Raw genomic sequence first — 22,732 nt, 5'->3', positions numbered from 1 at the left:
ATTTACTGATATTTTATTCTTTGAAAGCATCCTTACTAAATAAATGCATTAATTAAGTACTTTTACATGACGACCTCCACAAAATGTATGATGCAGCGCAACTGTTTTTTCGGGCAGCAAAAATGCTAAAAATCCTGCTTGTAATACTATTTCACAATTTTGGTGTTTTACCGTGATTTATAAATAAATAAATACATCAAAAAAGCTGTGCTAAGAATAAAATACTTATTTTATAAATATTTTAAAAAGTGTATTTTAATGTTAATTTTAAATTATGTAAATTTTTGTTTATATTACCTATTTTAGCAAGTAATATTTCCCTTTTCGCATTTTATTTTATTTATATATTATGAAGTAAATGAATTGTATGAATATTGGCACTGACTCATATTTTGTTTTCCTCATGAAAGGCGTGGGAGAGACTAGAGAAGGCGGAGCACGAGAGGGGCGTGGCTCTTAGAAAAGAGCTGATTCGTCAGGAAAAGCTAGAACTTCTAGCTCAACGATTCGATCATAAGACCACTATGAGGCAGGCTTGGCTGAATGAGAACCAGCGTCTCGTCTCACAGGTAAAGAGCTCTGAAAAATGAACCATATCGAACCAAACGGGTGACATTTTGCCTTAAACGAGTGCTGCATTTTCCTCAGGATAACTTCGGCTATGACCTGCCAGCGGTAGAAGCTGCCATGAAGAAACACGAGGCGATCGAAGCAGACATCCTATCGTACGAGGAACGCATCACTGTCGTGATGGAGCTGGCGAATGAGATGGAGTCAGAAGGGTACTATGACATCCGACGTATCTTGGCACGCAAAGAAAACATCCTCGGCCAGTGGAGCCTTCTCAAAGAGCTGGTGGTGGGACGTAAAGCCCGCCTGGAGAAGAACCTGGCCCTGCAGAAGACCTTCCAAGAGATGGTCTACATGATCGACTGGATGGAGGAGATGCAGGTAGGTTGACTGTGATTAAAACCCCCGTAAAAGCATACATTGTGTACCGCTATTTTCATTCAGTAGTCAAGTGCACGCAATCAAACATGCTTTTCTTGACCTATTCGTACAGCAAACAAATGCTTTTCTAGCTAGATTTTTTTCTTGTTTCCAGCCAAAACATATAGAAATTCTGAAAGGAAAAGTTGACCCAAAAATGAAAATTCTGTCATCATTTACTCATCCTCGAGTATTTCCAAACCTGTATGAAGTTCTTTGTTCTGCCGAACACAAAGGAAGATATTTTGAAGAAAGTTTGCTACCAGGCTGTTTTGGGTCACCATTGACTCCCATAGTATATTTCTCCGTACTATGGAAGTCAATGGTGACCCAGTGATGACAGAATTTTTATTTTTAGGCTAAGGATTTTCTAGACAAGAAAAAGTTATAGTCTTGTTTTCAGACAAATTAAGTGATTTTTGCTTAGATTGGAGTAAGCAATATAATATTACTTCAAACTAAAAAAAAAAATATTTTGCTTATCCCATTGGCAGATTATTTAGCTTGTTTCGAGCAAAAAAGTACATAATTTTGACTTGTTTTTTCTTAAAACAAGACTATAATTTGTACTTGTCTAGAAAATCCTTATTTAGATATATATTTAGCTAAAAAAAAATCTAAGCTAAAAAAGCATTTTTCTGCAGTTGTAAGTGTCATGTTCTCACTCCAGGTTAAGCTGCTTTCTAAGGACTATGGAAAACATCTCCTTGAAGTGGAGGACATGCTCCAGAAACAGAGTTTACAGGAGGCTGACATCTCTATACAGGCAGACAGAGTTCAGACCCTCAACACTGCAGCTCTCAAATTCACCACTATCGAGGGTGAGTGCACCTTAAAAACAGAAACACGGTGAATATCGATTCAGAGAGACGGTCTGGGTCGAGATGCGCCGGCAGACCGTGATATAAAGGTTACTGGTTGTGCTTCTTTCTCTGAGATGTCCAGAGACCTCTGCAGGGTAGACCGTGTAAAATAATATTACACGAGGAACTTGCATGATGCGCCACAAGAGGGCTGGAGTTACTTTGCTCTCTATTCAGCACACACTACTGTTCTTTGTTGGTTTCAGATTTAAACTAAATGTCAAGCTTCCTTTAAAACAACAATAATATTTTATGTACCATTTCTATTTTCATGTATTATTCCAGTAACACACAGATGAATTTCCAGCATCATTACGCCAGTCTTTAGTGTCACATCATCATTTTAATCATTTCAGTTTAAAGCTAAACCAATAAAAAATATAACTGTGTGATTAAATAAAGAGCAAAGTCTATCTACACTGCAAAAAAAAGTGTTTTTTTGCATCGCTTCCAGCCAAAATATCTAAAAATTTGGATTTTCTAGACAAGTAAAAATTATATTTTAAGAAAAAACTAGTTAAAATTAGGTGGATTTTTACTTGGAAAAAGTAAAATAATCTGCCATTGGGATAAGCAAAATAAAAATACGTTACTAAAAATACATTTTCAACAAGCTCATTTTTGCTCATCTAACAAAATCTTTTTTAGCCAGCTAAATAACATTCTTTGCTGACGAACTGGTGAAATGAGTGAAGCTCTTCTCTGTTTCTCACGCAGGTTACCAGCCGTGCGACCCTCAGGTAATTTGTAACCGGGTCAATCACGTCAACACCTGCCTGGAAGAATTAAAGCAGCTTGCTGCAAAACGGCGCTTGGAGCTGGAGGATTCGCTCGAGCTGTGGGCCTTCTTTCAGGAGGTAGAGGAATCTGAGAATTGGATCCGAGAGAAGACGTCCATCTTGGCCACGCAGAGCTGCGGGAAAGACCTGAGCAGCGTCCTGCGACTGCTGCAGAAGCACAAAACCGTGGCCGGGGAGCTGTTGGCGCGACGTGCGTTGCTTCAGCAGACCATGAAGAAGGGCAAGCAGATCCTCACCCAGAAGAGCTTCGGTACGGCCGGGATACAAGAGCGGCTGATGGAGGTCAAGGCCGAGTGGAAGAGGCTAGAGGACCAGGCCACGCAGAGGTTGTGTAACCTACAGGAGGCGCTGGACTTTTTTCAGTTCAGCACCGAGACGGACGATCTTCTAGCTTGGCTGCAGGACGCTTACAGGCTCGTTTCTAGCGAGGACTTCGGACACGACGAGTACTCAACGCAGTCTCTCCTTAAAAAGCACAGAGGCGTCCGAGAGAGTATCGACAAACACCGCGTGCAAGTGGTGGGCCTTCGGAAACACATGGTCGCGCTTCCGATGCATTACCGGGAGCTGGATGAGGTGCGAGCGCGCATGGCGGAGACGGAGCAGCTCTACGCAGAGGTGGCAGAGGTGGCCGTGCTGCGACAGCAGTGGCTGCATGACGCGCTGGCTGTGTATCGCATGTTTAGTGAAGTGAACGCCTGCGAGGTGTGGATCGACGAAAAGGAGCAGTGGCTGAACAGGATGGAGGTTCCCGAAAGGCTAGAGGACGTGGAGGTGATCGCACACAGGTAGGAGTGATGCTCGTCTGCTTTGACCCTAGAAAATATTTAGACATTTTTTTTTAGGCATTTTTGGAGACATTGTTGCAACCTGCAAAATCTGCTTTGCATTGCAAGTGCAATGCAGTACCAGGTGTGTTATCGAGCAAGTTTACCATGTAAGAAAAGCTATGCGTATGGTAAAAGCTCAAGATGTATTCGTTTGAAATTAAGCCCTATGGTGAAAGAGTTCTGAGATCTTTACATACACTGCAAAAAATACTGCTAAAAATGCTTATGTCAAGAAGGACAAAATTATTTATAATTAATGTCTCGTTTTAAGAAAAAACAAGTCAAAATTAGGTGCCAATTTGGGGGAAAAAAATCTTATTTCAAACAGAAAACAAGATTATTTTGCATGTTTCAAGTAAAAACGCACTTAATTTGACTTATTTTTTTTTAAAATAAGGCAATAATTTTTTCTTGACAAAAAAATTCCTTCTTGACAAAAAAAATATTTTTTTGCAATGTTGTATTGTGCTAGGGGCCCTGTGTCTTTATTGACTTAAAAGGAAAAAAGTTTGAACATCATTACATTGTTTAAGGGATAAATAATAAGAATAAAAAAGATATTTCATTCATATTTATGCTGTGTCCTTGGTAGAATACATCATACAATACATTTTTTACCAAACTTTGTATAAAGATGATTCATGGAATGAAAAAGAAGCGTAATAATAGAAGTAATAATTGACAAGATCCTCATAATAATATATAATATTTTATAGGATTGCTGAAATATAATTTCCTTCCCTATTCATTTGTTGTGTCTCCCAAAATGCTTTTAGTTCTGTATAAAATCAACGTCTTGTTTGGTAACAGAAAAAAACATTCAATTTTCCTGACATGCTGATTATGACTAAATGTTATATTTCACTAAATTAATACATTTCTGAATACAAAGGGAGTGGACTGGTGAAACATCCAAACATTTAGTATCTCTCTGTACAGGACATCCAGACTTAAAACTGTGACACGTCTAAATGACTAAAATATAATGTCCTCATATGAGGATGCAGGGTGATGTATGAAGTGATAATCTGCTATTGTAATCATAATTTGTATAAAAAAGGAATGCTATTTGTAGTTTTCATTGAATCTGGGCGCTTCGGTGAATTGTACAGCATGTATAGGTGCGTTTTTGCAATTGCCCACAGATCAAGTTAACCGTACCTTCTTATCTGAGAAGTACGTTTTCTTCATTTTAGGTTTGAAAGTTTGGACCAGGAGATGAACAGCCTGATGGGAAGGATACTAGATGTTAATCAGATCGTCCAGCAGCTCTTAGACAGCGGTCACCCCAGTTCCACCGAAGTCAGGGGCTGTCAGGATCACTTGAACAGCAGGTAACTCCACGTCAGACACGTGAAATACGTACCAATGAGTACATCACTGCGGTTCACAAAAGAAATGAACGCTAGAGGCAGTTTTTTTACACAAATGTACAAAGTTACGATTAAAAAAGCGTAATGGTTGCACAGTTACTTGAAGAATATCGTGTTATGACTTCAAAACAATATTGATACGCTGTGATATTTGAAAACTCGTGCTCTTGAATGTTACTTTTCAAGACAGAGCCTACCATGAGCTCTTGATTGTTAACATAAGATACCTTTTTTTTTTTTTTTTTTTAAATCAACTTAGTCAATTGTTTGTTGCATCTCAAAGGTGGCATGAATGTATTTATCCTGCATTTACTATTGAATCACGTTCAGCACAACTGTATGGAATTAAAAATGAACTCAGTATCCTGTAGGTCTCAGGTAGGGAGGTGCATTAATGAGTTAATATTAACTTTATTTTTCATAAATAATTAATTCAATTAACATGTTAAATCAACAACCCCCATATACATTTTAAAATTAAATTACAGTAAAGGTAAATAAAATAAAAATAAATTCAAACTCAAAAAGGCTGTGAAAATATGGGTTGGCACTGTTGGCCTCAAAGCTAAAAAAAATATATTTATATACCTTTTTGTGTACACATTAATAAAAATTTTTTTCTGTTTAAATATCTGTGGCCAATTATTCTTTTTGTCTTTTTCTCATATATTGCTAACTTAGTTTTTCCGTTCTCCTACGCCATGCTATTCTTTCAGTGTTTTCAGTTAACCTAATTTGCTTTCGTTTTGAAATGGTTTCATTCAGAAAACCCTTCGCATTCCTGATGCTGCTGTTGTTTGTCACTTTTAACACGCGGCTCTACATGGGTGTCTTTAGAAAACGGGCCGCCGCTTTCACTGAAACTGGCAAGCTGTGACGTATGTGTGAACAACTCCAGTGATCCGTTTTAGACCGACCTTGGCATAAATAGCCTCCCTCAGCGTGCTGCCATCTGCTACGGCTGCCACATACAGTGAGCGCCTGACCCGGCTCAAAAGCACTACGGCCCGAACCCAAACACATTCACTGCTACTGTGTTCTTCAATATTTAATGCCATGCTGTATTTAAAGGAATGTTTCATTAAAGCGTGCCCTGTAGTAACTCTATGTTTGATTTGTGATATTGTGTCTCAGGTCTTGAGCTTTGGCCCAGCGGTGTGTCCTCAGACTGTTTGTGTGTGTGTGTGTGTGTGTGTGTGTGTGTGTGGGTGGGTTCTTGTTGTGTGTGTGTCCATGGATTGGGAATGATTCAGACTGAGTCATGTTTTCTGGAACAGAGTCATTTTTATGTTGCATCATCCAAGTCTTACTCATAACAGAATTATGTACAATGGGACAAAATTAATACATAAATAGATCCACCCTTTATTAAATTGGACAGCAAAAAATATTTCCCTAATTAACATTTTCTATTGAAATAGGAAGGTGCCACTTATGTGTATGTATGTATATATATATATAAAGAAACCAGAGGTTAGTGTTTAAGGAGTCATTTTTATTACACATCTGTAATGAATAATGGTCACAGACTCCAATTTCTTAGCTTCAGACTTTGACATCCATCCATCAAACATTTTTAGGACACATTCATTTTTATTTTGTTCGTTTGTTGTGATCAGAACTGTTCTGGTAGTGCATGATCCTCGCATGTGTAGTGTATGATGCCCAGTTTTTCTTTGTCGCTATTCACAAAGTGTAAGTGTATGATGCCTAGTGTTTCAAAAATCTATTCAGATCTAAGAAGTCGTGTAGTTTAGTCCAGCCTTTAGAAAAGAGCATTACTGGTGTGCATCTCAACACAAATGAAAGGCATTGATGTGTGTGTTTTTTTCAGTTGAAACAGCTCCAGATTTGCATTTTAGTCTAGGTCTAGGCTTAAGCCTTGTCTGTGAAACCAGGGGTTAGTATCGTGCACAAAAAAAGAAGCAAGATTTGAAACGGAATGGACTCACTTTAACAGAGATACAAGATGCAAAAATCAAGAAAATCAACTAAATCGGTTTCTTTTTTGTGCATCACAGGTGGAACCGCATCGTGGAGCTGGTCGAGCAGAAGAAAGATCACCTGGACTCGATCCTACGCATCCAGAACTACTTACTGGAATGCACAGAGATCAAGTCCCAGATCCAGGACAAGCGGAAAGCCATAGACGCCACGCAGTATGTGGGCAGCGACCTGGGCAGCGTGCTGGCTCTGCAGCGCCGCCTCTCCACCATGGAGGGAGCTCTGACGGTTCTCGAGCCCAAGCTCCTCCACCTTCAGGAGGAAGCCGAGGAGCTCGCCACGTCCCATCCGGAGAAGGCCGTAGACATCCTGGTTCCTTTCGAGGGCATCAGCGTGGAGTGGGAAGAGCTAAAGCGTACCTTGCAAGGCTGTGAAGATTCTTTAACCGTCGCCGGACGCTTGCAACAGTTCATCCAAGACTTGGATTCCTTCCTCACGTGGCTGGTGCAAACCCAGACGGCTGCCGCTTCGGATGAGCTTCCCAATGCTTTAGAGGACGCCGAGCGGCTGATAAACCAACACGCCGCGCTCAAGGAGGAGATCGGAAGGTACGAAGAGGACTACGAGCGTCTCCAGGCTGTGAATGAGCTCTTGGAGACGGAGGAAGCGCCGCTGCCTCATGGAGCTCTGCAGCAGTGGCTGCACAAGCTGGACGTGGGCTGGAACAAACTCCTGGAGATGTGGGAGAGCCGGAGAGAGGTGCTGGTGCAAGCTCACATCTTCCATCTCTTCCTGAGGGACGTCAAGCAGGCCGAGGCTTTCCTCAATAACCAGGTGAAGCCACCGATACCTCTTTTGGTGTTTTGTTTCCTGAATATTATTCCTTATAAGTCATAGATGAGGAATCTTAAAGTGATTTCATTTCATACACTATTTAAGTAAGTTTCACTACCAGGCAAAGAAAAAAAAGCCTTCATTTATTTGATTAAAAAACATTAAAAACTGTTATTTTGTGAAATGTAATTACAATTTAAAATAAAAATAAAATAATGAAAATATTTTAAAGTTGAATTTTTAGCATTATCGCTCCAGGCGTAAGTGCTAGTAATATGCTGAAATGTTAAAAAAATGTTTTGTGGAAATCATTTTTACAAATGTATAAATTTTTAATTGTGGAATCAATTTTGATCAAATGAATGCCACACTGGTGATTATAATATACTTTTAAAATATTTAAATTAGTGCTGTCAAATGATTAATTGCTATTAATCGCATCCAAAATAAATGTTTTTGTTTATATATAAACGTTTATATTATATGTTTTATTTTTTTATATTATATATTTCATATATAAACAACATATTTTCCTTTAATATGCGTTTGTAATTATATATACACAATCAATATACACACATATATTATGTAAACATTTTTTTTTATTTTGGATGCACTTAATCGCGATTAATCGTTTAACAGCACTAATTTAAACCTTTTTAATTAAACTTTTTATATTAAACCATTTGCTAGAAAAGTGGAAGGGCATAGGAGAGGTTAAATATCATTAAATAAGCTGTGTACTTCTATTTCTATTTCTATTTACCAGTTTTGTCCCAAATGTTACTAAACAAATTACTACATTTTATTTGAATAGAATTGAGATTTCTTCTAAAGCTAGATTTAGACATGGCAGGTTTGAATACTGTCGTGTGTTTAGCCCAAACCAGTTCACCCTCAGAAGTAAGGCAAGACGCTTTCATGTATGACTGCTCTATTCTACGGGTTAGAGTTAGCAGACAATCAGGCCACAAGTACAGATCGGCCTGATCTTTTTTCAGGTCACATCTGTAAATGTCAGGAGCATCAGGGCAGTTTAAGGTCATTGCTCGGTTCATATTCAGAGACATTAGCTGCTTTTATGTTGGGTCATCACTTCATAAGAATATCATAAATGCATTTTAAATGCCAGAGGACATGCATTTCCTCAACCCCGCCTGGGTGTATGTTAGAAGCTGTGTCTTGCTAAAAGCCCAGAGTCGTTTTCTGTTTCCCCTCGGGTACAAAGTAAGAATCTGCACTGTCATCGAGCATGAACTGGTTTGCAATAACACACATGGCAGTGGCATTAGCCACTTTTCCTTAAAGGAGCAGTTCACTCGTAAATATCGAACAAATGCTTGTGGATAGCGGCCATTATTTTGAAGCGGTTAAATCCGCAATGACTGCGACGTAAAACTAACCTATACGTCTTTGGGGTGTTATCCCATGTCTTCTAAAGCAGATTGATGGAATAGTTTTAGTTTTAAAAAGTATAATGTAAATAACTTGCAGATATATCCAGTTTACGGAGCTTCAAAATAATGGCCACTATCCATGACAATTACAAAGCTTGAGAGCCAGGATAATTTTTTTTTTAACTCTGACTGTGTTGGTCTGAAAGAAGAAAGTTGGCTTCGGGGTGAGTAAAATATGGGATCATTTTCATTTTTTGGTGAACTATTTCTTTAAAAGTGCTTGAGCTTCGCCTTTCTCAATGGGACCATTGTAAGGACAACTAAACATTCGACAATTACGATTTTAAAGTTCCCCTATTATTATGGATTTTTGAAAATGATCACTCATGCAGCGTGTAACAGTGAACGAAAGCGTCCTGCAAAGCTTCAAATCTAAAAGTGCACCGTGCATAAAGGTTATTGTCTCTCAAAAGAGAGACTCGACTCATTTTAAAATGAGTAACAAGGCGTTTCATGATGATGTAAAAACGAAACTTTAGTATATTACTCTCTATGGATCTTTTGGAATGTTAAATGTTCATGAACACGGCTTTGAATGAAATCAATCAATCACCTGAAGAGTTTGGGAAAAACAAATTTTTTGGGAGTCGACAAATTAGGACAAAATAAGTGCATATTTTAAAAAAGTGTTGCATGCATGTCAGCCTGTTCAAAACCAAAATAGGAACCTTTCATAACCCATAATACGGCCACTTTAAGACTTTTCAGTAAACGTTTTCCATCATTTAATATCTGTTTGCAAGAAAAATGTATGTATTTGTACCTTCAATCTGTAGAACTGACCGAGTTAGAAAACATAGATATTGTTTATTATTGCAGTACCACCAACAGCTTGCCATTTTCCCTCATTATGGGTTAGCTTTTAGCGTTATTGATCTGGACTCATTTTAGACGCTTTCTGTGTGCAGTGTTTCACCCTGTGTTTCTCCTCAGGAGTCAGCGCTGGCCCATGTGGAGCTTCCCACCACGGTGGAGACGGTGGAGGCATCCATCAAAAAGCACAAGGACTTCACCACCACCATGGAGCTCAACCTGCACCGCATTAAAGCTGTCATAGAGGCGGGAGAGAGCCTCATCAGTCAGAACAACATCTATTCAGAGCGCATCAGAGAGAGAGTGGATCTGCTCGCTAACAGGTCAAAGCACTTATAATAACATTTAGAGTGCTTAGAGCGGCTTGGTGTGGAGGCCCGTTTCTGCCACTGAACCAAAAATAAAAATAAAATAAAAAAAATACAAAATAAAAAAACATTATCTCATACTTTTAAAACTTTTATATTGAACGAATTGCTAGAAAAGTGATAGGGCAAAAGACATATATATATATATATATATATATATATATATATATATATATATATATATATAAATATATTCAAATTTTTTAATCTCAAATATGTTTAATGAAATTAAAACTTCAATTTGAAATGTAATCAAATTAAAAGGTGAAAGTTAACTAAAAATTTTACGTTTCAGCAGAGTTTGCAAAACGCCACTGCTTCATGACCAATCACGACGTAAAAACTTAATTTATTTCAGCAAATTACAAGAGTAATTTACAATAAATGCTTATCAGTATGTTTGGAAGTACGCAACAACCATATTTCAAAGACAACAGAAGTAATTATGAAATTACAAATAAAAATGTCCCACTCAAATTGGTCAAAAAACTCAAAAGTTTAACTTACTGCATATAATGTAAATGTAAGTATGCTTTCTTTTGCACAAGAGGTTTCGAGGACGACGGACAAACGCAGCACGGTGTGCGTCGGCGGATTTATTAAGGGGCCGATGCGTGGCATACCATTTAATATAAATATTAGTTTTCATATATTAGCATTACATTTATATAAAAACATTTTAAAATACAAAATGTATGTTTATTTGCAACATCAATAAAAAAGACTGCGCTGCGTTCGTTGTCATGGGAACATCCCAGCTGAAGATAATGAGGAAATGACGTGGCTCCCCACGACTTGCTCACTCAAGTGTCCCCTAACAAGGGGATAGAGATGATCACTAGGATTTGGAAAATGACCATGAATGAACTCTATTATATATCTACTCTATTCTGTCATCAGGCAGCGTCGGCGGTACACTTTCACTGTAAAAGCAGTGCTGTTGTCTCTCTAAGACATCTGTATCTGCCCTCCATTTCGGCGAGCAGCTGCTCCTATAGACATATTGAATTTCAAATGTTTTTTCCATAGAGGCCTAACAAAGAAACCGGTGGAGAATCCACGGCCGCTGATCTGAATGCGGTCTCAGCGAGGAGCGTGAAATTGGATTTGCGCGTGGAATCCGTTATGACCCCGCTCTACCTCCCGTTTAAGACGGAGCCTCGGTCGCAAATCATTGTAACAGTCTATCACTGTTTAATCACAAATAATAGACGTGTTTCTGATCGTCTCCTGTGTCCGTGTGCGTCTCGCAGAGGCAACAAGAACCGTGAACACGCTCAGCAGTGGCTTCACAAACTCAATGACCAGTGGGAGCTTCAGAGGTTTCTACAGGACTGCCACGAGGTAGACACCGTGCATGCTTTGTCTTTCTTTTTGTGTGAAGCTTGTGCAAGTGATGATTTTCGAACCTAAAGCCGTGAGTAAAATTGCGCGTCACTTAAGTGTGGACAGTAGGGCGGGATTTCAGCATAGCAGAAACGTCACACCTCGTTTCTACTGTTTTTTGTAACTTGTGTTGTAAAAAGCATATGGTCACTTGGTCAAAATTCTTGTTAGCTCATTGGTCCAAAATCCCGCTTCACGCGAACGTATATTAAACCTTATTAAACCTAATGCATATCACCCTTGTGAAAAGGAGGGGTGTTTCATTGCATTGAATGTGCATTTTTAATTTACTATTTGATAAAATAATAAAAGACTACCTCAATGCACTTAAAGAGAGACGCTTTCGTGGCTTTGTTCCTTTAACACACTTAAGTGCGCTTTAAAAAGCACACTTTGAAGTAATGTAAAAATCGAAAGTTTTACTTTGTTTAACACTCCTTTGTTGTGCTTCAAAGAAATGCACTTTGATACTGTATTTTGATACTGCAGTCATGTAAAGCGCTTAATTATAACATAATTTTAACTCCAGTGTCATTTGATATTAAGTTAATATTTCAAATGTGGTATATCACAACTTTATAAAACATTACATGCTACCGAATGCATGACATACAAATACAAATTAGAATAGAAATGAGATGAAGTACATTTTAGTTTTCCACATTTCAATTCAATTTAAAGATATTCTTAAAGATAGTCCTCTCTTTAAAAGCACTCTCTTTAACTTATTACATTTAATAGGAATTATGCAAAAACTAGTTCACACGTAGGTATATGCGTTTCTTTTCATTAGGCTTACCGTTTTTGGACGTTTGTAAATCTCTTTGGACGTTTCTGCGTCAGTATTGCGGTGTTCGTGTATGTTTCGTCTCCCGTGTTAAAAAGCAAAATGTAGAAAAAGTATTTGTGCAGTCGGGTAAGACTTGTTTTACCAAAGTCATCCAGTATGTGTGGCATTTAGTTCGTGTCTTTAAATGACTCTGAACAGCTGAGCATTGTGGGTAAATGGTGTGTGAAAGCAGTCGTACAGTAGGAGGCTCCCAGTGTGGCCCAAAGCTGCAGGTTTATTTAGACTTTGCATGTTCTTCTCTTCTCATTCTCAATTATTGAACAGGTCTCCTCATCACTTATTCAGTTGAGAGAGGGAACTTCAGTAGTGTGTGGGTGAGTTTGTGTGTGTGTGTCTGTGTGTGTGTGTGTGTGAGTTTGTATGTGTGTGTGTGTGTGTGTGTGTGTGTGTGTGTGTGTGTGTGTGTGTGTGTGTGTGTGTGTGTGTGTATGTGAGTGTGTGTGTGTGTGTGTGTGTGTGTGTGTGTGTGTTGGCTGGGGATGGATCTCTGCCTTCTCTAAGAGCTCTCAAACACGTGTGGAGACTGAGAACACAGTGATCAGAGATGGTCCGAGTGAACAGAACCACTTTCTCGTATTCAATGCAAAGCCATATTGATTATAGACAGATTTTTTTACATAATAACAGTATATATCCTAATTCCACAATCTAAATTTCTCTGACACGGTTGAAAGGAGACCAGAATTATGCGACATGGCGAGATTGTGTGACTTCTGATTTCTGGATATTGTTGTTTTTGCCTTTGGGTGATACCTATTATATTGAGACGGTGCATTAAACGGTATGCTTTTAATCAGTGCATGCTTCTGAGTGAGCGGCAGACTTTAGCTAGACTGGGATTAATGCATACTGCAATATATGAAGTAACACGGTAAACACTTTTTTTTTTAATGATGGTGTCTCAAACAGAACTTTACGCAGCAGTGAACATTTTAAACAGCACTGCATCGTTGTCTCGTAACCAGACCTGCATTTTTAATTCGACAAGTGGCATGTACAAATGAAAGCGTTGTTTTGCATTTTTAATCGATCTCTTTGCAGTCCAAATGAATCAAGAGCAAGATATAGCATAAAAGAATGCCACAAATATTAATTCCAGCTATATTGTTCATGATTTGGATAGTCAAACCATTGTGTATATATATATATATATATATTTTTTTTTTTTTTTAATTAAAGCTATGGTACAATACTCCTTTGTAATTATATATATATATATATATATATATATATATATATATATATATATATATATATATATATATATATATATATATATATATATATATATATATATATATATATATATATATATATATATATATATATATATATATATATATATATATATATATTTTTTTTTTTTTAACTGCGGTCCAAATTTTTTTGTTAAAAATGCTTCAAAATCAATATTTGAGCAGGAATATAATATGAAATTTGAATGGCATGCAATTAGATTAGACTGAACCTATTAGACAGGATCAGTGTTGCCAATTATTTTCAATGGGAAGTAGCTAAAGCCAGCTTGAAAGGTCACCATGATGTCAGGACGTCATATTATCTTAGTTACATCTCTATTTTTAAGTAGCCAAATTCTCAGTACAACGGTAATTGCAACTTTTCAAAAATTACAAAAATATATAAAAATGAAAAAAAAAAAAAAAAAAAAAAAAAAATATATATATATATATATATATATATATATATATATATATATATATATATATATATATATATATATATTTTTTCCTACAATTTTTCTCAGAATTGCACAAATATTGTTATAGTTTTAGTTAGCTTATAATGGTAATATAATAATAATAATTATTAATGTTATTATTACTATAATAACCATATTTTTATATTATCAAAAAGGAATAATAAGTCTATATATTACAACATTTTAGACGGTCATCCTCTTTCTTGGATCTGTTGCTCCATGCACCCCAGGGTCTAAGGAATTACCACGATTGACCTAAATGGCTTTATAGGTGAGAGCTCCGGGTGCCTTCAGAGGGCAAAGGTCACTGTAGTGTTTCGTAGGCACTAGAGAGAGGTTAAAGGAATAGTTCACCCAAAAAGTTTGTAACCAGGCTGTTTTGGGTCACCTTTTAAATCTTAAATTATTCTTTTAAATCTGCCCTTAAGTATGTGTTCACACTCTTAAAAATCAACATTAAGAACATAATAATATATATAAATATATATATATATATACCCTCTTTTTAAGTGTACGGGTTGTGATCTCATTTCTAGTTCCCTTACTCTTTTTTCACCTCAGTCGCTCATTCGTATTCGCTTCAAAAGCCTAGTGTTGTCCTTGTGACGCCTGCAACTACGTATGCTCTCTCTCTCTCTCTCTCTCTCTCTCTCTCTCTCTCTCTCTCTCTCTCTCTCTCTCTCTCTCTCTCTCTCTCTCTCTCTCTCTCTCTCTCTCTCTCTCTCTCTCTCTCTCTCTCTCTCTCTCTCTCTCTCTCTCTCTCTCTCTCTCTCTCTCTCTCTCTCTCTCTCTCTCTCTCTCTCTCTCTCTCTCTGTCTCTCTCTCTCTCTCTCTCTCTCTCTCTCTGTCTCTCTCTCTCTCTCTCTCTCTCTCTCTCTCTCTCTCTCTCTCTCTCTCTCTGTCTCTCTCTCTCTCTCTGTCTCTCTCTCTCTCTCTCTCTCTCTCTCTCTCTCTCTCTCTCTCTCTCTCTCTCTCTCTCTCTCTCTCTCTCTCTCTCTCTCTCTCTCTCTCTCTCTCTCTCTCTCTCTCTCTCTGTCTCTCTCTCTCTCTCTCTCTCTCTCTCTCTCTCTCTCTCTCTCTCTCTCTCTCTCTCTCTCTCTCTCTCTCTCTCTCTCTCTCTCTCTCTCTCTCTCTCTCTCTCTCTCTCTCTCTCTCTCTCTCTCTCTCTCTCTCTCTCTCTCTCTCTCTCTCTCTCTCTCTCTCTCTCTCTCTCTCTCTCTCTCTCTCTCTCTCTCTCTCTCTCTCTCTCTCTCTCTCTCTCTCTCTCTCTCTCTCTCTCTCTCTCTCTGTCTCTCTCTCTCTCTCTCTCTCTCTCTCTCTCTGTCTCTGTCTGTCTCTCTCTCTCTCTCTCTCTCTCTCTCTCTCTCTCTCTCTCTCTCTCTCTCTCTCTCTCTCTCTCTCTCTCTCTCTCTCTCTCTCTCTCTCTCTCTCTCTCTCTCTCTGCCGATATGGTTTTCTCCCCCTCCCTCCTCGTCTCTCTCTCCCTCGCTTTCTGTCTATCAGTCTCCCCGCATGCTTTTCTCTCACCGTGGATGCTGCGGCGGGAGAAACTGGGTCTTTCAGCTCAGGCAGGGGAGGCACCGCAGTATTGAGTCAAGCTTATATTACAAAACAGGAGGAGGAGAGCAAAAGAGGCGGCACGGACTGAAAGAAGACAATATGGATTTGTTTGAGATGCAAGGCGCTGCACAAACGGGGTGAGGAGTGTGTCTGGATCGCTCTGAGGAGGGGAGGGAAAAACACTCTCCAACGCCCACCTTCTCTCTCTCTCTCTCTCTCTCTCTCTCTGTCTCTCTCTCTCTCTCTCTCTCTCTCTCTCTCTCTGTCCGTGGCTAGTGTTTGTACATCAATAATCACCGCTCCTGGACTCATTTCTCTCCTCGCTGTAACTCAGTCTGGCCTCCAGACGGCTAATATCCTGTACCTTTTGGGGGATTTTCTTTGTTTTCTGCTAAGATGCACAGCTCTTCTCGTGTGCACTGGATTTTATGCGGTCACTGAAGGATTTAGTTCGGTCCAGAAATAGTGCTCGCTGAGTTCTCCGCACATGTCTTGAATCTGTCATCCAGCGCTGTGTTTGGACCGTACTTGCGTGTGTGTTGGGTTTCGCTGCTCGCCTGGGCTGCAGGTGAACATGTGGATTTGGGAGCTTACTTTTGGGAACAGATTCTTCACAAACTGATTCAGGTGGTAATTATAATAATATTTCTAATATATATAAATACCATTAGTTTACATATAATGTACTCGACCTTTCCAATTATTATAGTGCCATATTTATATATTTCATTATAAAATATGTTTATGCATTGCTTGATGTTACTGTACATGGTGTTTTTTTACTGTTTTAATCAGTACGGATTATATATATATATATATATATATATATATATATATATATATATATATATATATATATATATATATTCAGCACAAATAAACATAATATAATAATTCCAAAATATTTAATAATTCCAAAAGAATAAGAAAGATTTTTTTGATATAGTTTTTGATGAAGTAATGGATGCCACACCACCACTATAAACTATAATAAAGACATATATCATAAAGTGATGTTTGAAGAGGAAAGGTAAAGAGGTATTTAGTTTGGGATCACTTGTTTGTACGTTGGAAACCTTCTGAGGGTGATTTTTGATGGAGGACAGACGTTAGTGTAGAAGTACTTATTCTCCATACAGAAAAAACAACACAAAACATAGCATCTTACAAATGTTATTGTTAACACATGATCTGTTGAAATATAGATTAAAATACATATATTAAGTTCTGTGTGCAATACATTTATTTCATTTGGAATTTTAAGCAATTTTTAGTTTTTTTTTACTGAAATGAATTGTATTAAAAGTAATTTATTGAACATATATTGTGGTGTAATAATATTTATCATTGCATGCGCATCGCTTTATTCATAGTCAAATTTTTGAACATGTGTTTGTTTGCTTTTACAAATATTATGCATATGAAATATTATTAAAAATAAATGTAAAAGATGTATCATAGAAGTGTATTCGAGTTACTTATGCTTATGTCAGCTTACATCGTTTATATATATATACATATAAATGAATATGTGCGAAAAGCATATCATAGTCCACAGGATCGCGTGATTTTTCTTTTCTGTAGACGTGAGCCTTGAGTGTGATTTCTAACGCGTGTGTTGATGTGCGTTTCACAGATCGGAGACTGGGTGGCGGAGAAGATGCTAATGGCTCGCGACACGTCCCGCGACGAGACTCAGAAACTTCACAAGAAGTGGCTGAAGCACCAGACCTTCATGGCGGAACTTGCTCAGAACAAGGAGTGGCTGGCCAAGATGGAGAAAGTAAGCTCGCCGTCTCTACTATTAGTGCTTTTAATACAAAAGGATAATTAAGCGTGCGCAAATGCTCGGCCGCCGTTCTTCGCTTGGCTTGAAAAACGCCGTTAGGCACCTTGAGATGAAAACACGACTCAGCTGAAAGTCTCTCTCTGTTGACTCATATTCCATTATAGTCAACGACTCGTGTGAAACAGAGCCAGTAATCAGAGATGCCACAGCATTTAACAAGGGCAAATCCGCTTAGTGTATCATTTACGTTTAGCGGCGCGCGCACACACTTTCTATATTGTTTTGCTAGTAATTATTGTTAGTCGTATTTATGAGGTTGTGCGGATCGTGCGCATTATATTCTGATGCCACACGATATCCTAATACTCTGTAATGCATTGTTTGTGCCATGGATGTGAATTGTACTAAAGATTGGCCATCTTGAGGAAAGTCAAGTGGCTTTATTATATGCTTTTGTTCGCATAATATCTGTGTGTAGTTTTTATGTGCATGTAACATAAACACATGCATGTGTATATTTAAGAAAAATATCTTATGTTTATATATGAAATATATTTTTATATAATATAAAATATAAGAAAACAAGAAAAAATATTTTAAATATTTATATATATATTTTTTATTATATATATATATATATATATATATATATATATATAATAAATATACACAGTACACATGCATATGTTATGTAAAAACTTTTATATAACTTAATAAAAAACTTTTATTTTGGATACAATTAATTGATAGCACTAATATAATACATTATATTATATTATATTATATTATATTATATTATATTATGTAGTGCTGTCAAACTTAATTGCAATTGTGTATATTTATTATGTAAACACATGCATGTATACATTGAAAAGAATATATATATGTATGTACACTTTCAAAATATACACATATTCATAACAAATATACACAGTACACATGCATATGTTATGTAAACAAAAACTGTTATATTATATTATATTATAGCTACTGCAACCGAAAGTGTTTCTGAAGTGAATTTTGGATAGATGTAAAAAGCCTGTAGTGCACTGATGTCTGATTGAAAGGCTGATGTTGGTTAATCTGCCAGTTACACTGTTTTATTGACGTCGCTGTTGGATTGAATGGACTTCAGCTGCCAAGGCCCTCCGTCTCCCCGTCTAGAACGATCATAGGCATCTAGCAAAATCCATTAATCATTATATTCTGCGGTCAGCTGCAATAACGGAGCGCGATAGATGTTGTTGCTGAATACTGTTGTTCTGGATGGTTTGACAAGGTTGTTTGTTCGATGCATTTTGGATGCGCCAAGATTTTCTACACTAATGAATGCGCATTTGGGCTCAGTAAGTGTGATGAACCATCTTTACTCATGTTAGTTTGAATATGTGTATGAATCTGACAGGGCAGATAGCAGGGGTGTGTGACAGGGTCAGTGAAATGAAAGATTAGATTGTAGAGTTCAGGGTTTAGAAAGATTAGAGCTGGTTTCTTTGTGGACACAGATTTGGAGAAATGTTTTGCATCGCGTCACTCGCTCACCGGTGGGTTCCTCTGCGGTGAATGGGTGCCGTCAGAATAAGAGTCCAAACGGCTGATTAAAAACATCACAGCAATCCGCACCACTCAGTTAACATCTTAATATTTTTTTCATAATCCATAATAATGTTTTCTCCAGCGGGAAGAAGCCCAGTCCCTGACGTCTTTGGCATCGAGATCCAGCCTCATATTAGTTTAGAGCTGTTTTAGACCGTTTTCACTTATAAATGGAGCTTGGTCTGTTCATATTTTCCCTCCCGATTCAAAAAGAAGACCTCTCATTGTAGCAGTGTTTCCTGTAGCAAAGGTTACTATACTTAAACATTTTAATTTTAGTAAACTGACTATGTTTGCAGCTGAAGCCTAAATTAAAGTTGCTACTCCTAACTCCTAACGAACGACACAAAGTAGCTTATAAGTGCTGCTTGTTTGATATTAGCATAATCGGCCAGAATATTATGTAAATGCGTGATAGTGTGTGATAGCATGTGAGGTGTGTGTGTTTTCTCTTGACCTAGTATTTCCCACAGACAGCTGAATGCCGGGGCCCATTTAATTTCTCTGTCATATAACCTTAAACTAGTTACCAGGAATAGAAATATGCTGAACTGTGCTGGCTACATATTTATAAGAGCGTCCTGGATTCATGCACCTCGCTCTTATTTTCTGCTGAATTTGGCCCGTTTGGACAGCTTTGCCATGCTGGACCCGCTACGTAAATGCTTTCCGCGTTCAGTGTGTCCACAGGTGTGCTCACAAGGGTCAAATCAATCTTTTATTTGGACGTTTGTTTCTTTTTCTATAACCCCAGATTACTCCGTCCCGCTGTTCAGCACACCAGAGGTGCTCATTTGTCAAAATTTGTATTTGCTCGGAATTTGGTTTATTAATTCTCCGCTGATCTTTAGCCAAAAGTCGGGCAAATGCCGACATGTATAACATGCGCTTGGATGAATTAGCTTTGATATCAAATTAATTTTGTCTTCCATGCGTTAAGTGCATCTCTCAGTCACACGTAGCTGCTTGTGCTTTTTCTAAATATGTGGTCAGAAATGAGTCAGGTTGCTAGCATAAGCGAAAAAAACAGCTTACATACCCTATATGTATCCCTATATATATATAAAGTACAGTTTCTCAGGAATTTAAGCATTTTAGGCCTTTTTTTTGAAAGCATCGATTGTGCTTGGTGCGCAAATGCATCACTAAGAGGTTACATTTATTTATGCCTGAAATGAAACACAATTTTATGCTATGGTCGGTGGAGTTTGAACTTTTCTGTTTCATATTCACTTTTTTTGTTGTAGCGTTGTGTATTGTGTGAACATAACAGCAGATCGTACAGATCCGTTCGGATTAGCCCCGAATTGCTAATAACGTTGCTGCGCAGCGGTATATTCTTTACATGCTCATACAGCAATCTGTATTTTCCTGTAAACAGCGTTATGCAGCACCTCACCCTTGTAATGGACACATGCGTTATAATTACAACACGCTATTTTGACTAGTTCTGCTCCAGTGTCACTAACCCAGCAGCTGTCAGATGGAGCAGTCATGCCAAATCAAGTGAAGGGGAGGGGAGGGGAGGAGAGGATGTATCTGTTGCTAGGTAACCGTTTCTCATCCCTCCCCCCCCAACCCCAGATCTCCCATGTGTGAAGGTCATTTGTGCTGCCTCCTCTTCACACGTCCATATATGTAGCTCACAGGAAGTGATGAGGTGCACTTCCAGGTCAGTATGAACTGTAACTCTGCAGTGCATGGTTTGGTTTAGTAGCAGTAGTGGCATATAAATGCAGGAAAACAAAACAATGGCTTTTTAATTTTATGCATTTCTATGCAATATATATATATATATATATATATATATATATATATATATATATATATATATATATATATATATATATATATAATGTTCCAGTAAAATTAATGAATGCTTTAGAAGCAGGCTATTGTTTATTGTTAGTTTGTATTATCTGGTGTAGTTAACTAATGGAACCTTATTGTAGAGTGTGACCCAGAAAACATAGTAAATGTATGAAGTAAAATTGCAATAACGATGCTTATTTAAAAAAAAAAATTAAATTCCCATTTACCCATTAAAGTGCATGTTTATCACAGAGGATAATTATACTGTTACTGTAATTGCTGTAATTGTGATTTTAGCATGTTAACACCACACAATGACCTTGTTTTAAAGCCTGTGGGAAGATTTGTGAATGTGATCCGTATCTCTCTTTACACCCTTCTCCTCCATGCTTTCTTTGCTGTCTCTTGTTCTCTTGTCTCTTATATTAAGCAAATGCGGTAAAAAAAATGTTTTTGTTGTAAAAAAGTTTGCTATTGTTGTTTTTATTTTAATAGAATCCTGTTCAGTGTTGTATTTAATTTGCACTTTTTCTGATCAAATATTGACTTTCATACATTTTTTACTATGATTTATAGGAAAATAAACGTTTTTGGCCATTTAATTTGATGTGGTCAACAACATGGCATGTCTCATCTTTGAACCATATATTTCCAGAAATGACTTTTTCTGTTAAAGGACATTACTTGGATGATTTTCATTAATATTTTGGATATTTGTGACAGCACTTTTTTTTTTTTTAAAGGTGCATGCATACCAATGTTGTGGTCCTTCTGTGTCACATACTGTCATGTTAGTAACTTACAAAGATAAATCATTTCCCATTACAGCAACCAAAAAATAAATAAATAAAATAACACAAATTTTTCATGTTATAATATGTAAAAAAGTATTATGATTGAAGGCTACCAGAAGCTAAAAACAAATAATCACCTATATATATATATATATATATATATATATATATATATATATATATATATATATATATATAATATATATATAAAACACTACATTTGTTAAAGTGTAATTTTGCAAATAGGTACATATTAATAATAATTAGTAGGTACTCACTATAAGGTTAGGATTAGGGTTTGGTGGAGAACTAATGGCTTGTAATTATGCATAAATTACTATTACTGTAGTAATTGCCTGTAATGTGTAATCAGTCTAAAATGAAGTGTTGTCCAAATAGTTTTTCTTAGTTCCTCATAAATTTAGTCCATCCTCAATGAATCCTTCCCCAATTTTCCTTAAATGATTGTTTTGGGCTTTTTGATTTTAGCATAATATCTCCTGCCAAAACAATGTTTCCTGGAGGGTATTTATTATGTTTCGCGCCTTTGGGGATCGCGCTAACAGCTGGGCCTGGGGAAACCAATTCCCTGAGCAATATGGTACCTCACCAGTTCAGTATCGTGTGCCATTGGTTCCTCGTGTGTTCACATGCATGCGATCTCCTGCATATTAATTACAAACGTTTCAATAATCTGATTTTAGTTCGCTGCCGTCTGGAAAGGGCATGCAAAATCACAGACAATATCGCTTTGATGAAACTTCAAGAGCCCTACATTGTGACTCATTACACACTCAGACGCAGATTATCCGTCTTATTCCTCCCACCAACCACCTCTCCCGCACCCACTCTTCTCTCGAGTGTGCACTCTTTAGCGTTTTGTCATCGCCACAGCGCGGCGACGCTGAAGTCAACGAAGCGACTGTGAGCGCACGCGGTGCATGCTGGGAGCT

The 22,732-nt window shown here is 37.5% G+C and overlaps 1 protein-coding gene across 1 annotated transcript in view; it reads left to right on the top strand.

The window, feature by feature from the left end:
• The window catches only part of LOC122362968 (spectrin beta chain, non-erythrocytic 4-like), a 58,842-nt gene that overhangs the window by 15,632 nt on the left and 20,478 nt on the right, over positions 1–22,732 (top strand). Inside the window, 9 exon segments of the mRNA XM_043264796.1 lie at positions 411–569; positions 649–951; positions 1,661–1,811; positions 2,571–3,441; positions 4,680–4,817; positions 6,878–7,634; positions 10,025–10,227; positions 11,526–11,616; positions 17,425–17,571. Coding sequence (XP_043120731.1) covers positions 411–569; positions 649–951; positions 1,661–1,811; positions 2,571–3,441; positions 4,680–4,817; positions 6,878–7,634; positions 10,025–10,227; positions 11,526–11,616; positions 17,425–17,571 — 2,820 coding nt within the window.

Source organism: Puntigrus tetrazona, chromosome 18 (assembly GCF_018831695.1).
Source record: "Puntigrus tetrazona isolate hp1 chromosome 18, ASM1883169v1, whole genome shotgun sequence".
Taxonomy (NCBI): domain Eukaryota; kingdom Metazoa; phylum Chordata; class Actinopteri; order Cypriniformes; family Cyprinidae; genus Puntigrus; species Puntigrus tetrazona.
This window is presented reverse-complemented; position numbering and strand designations above follow the sequence as displayed.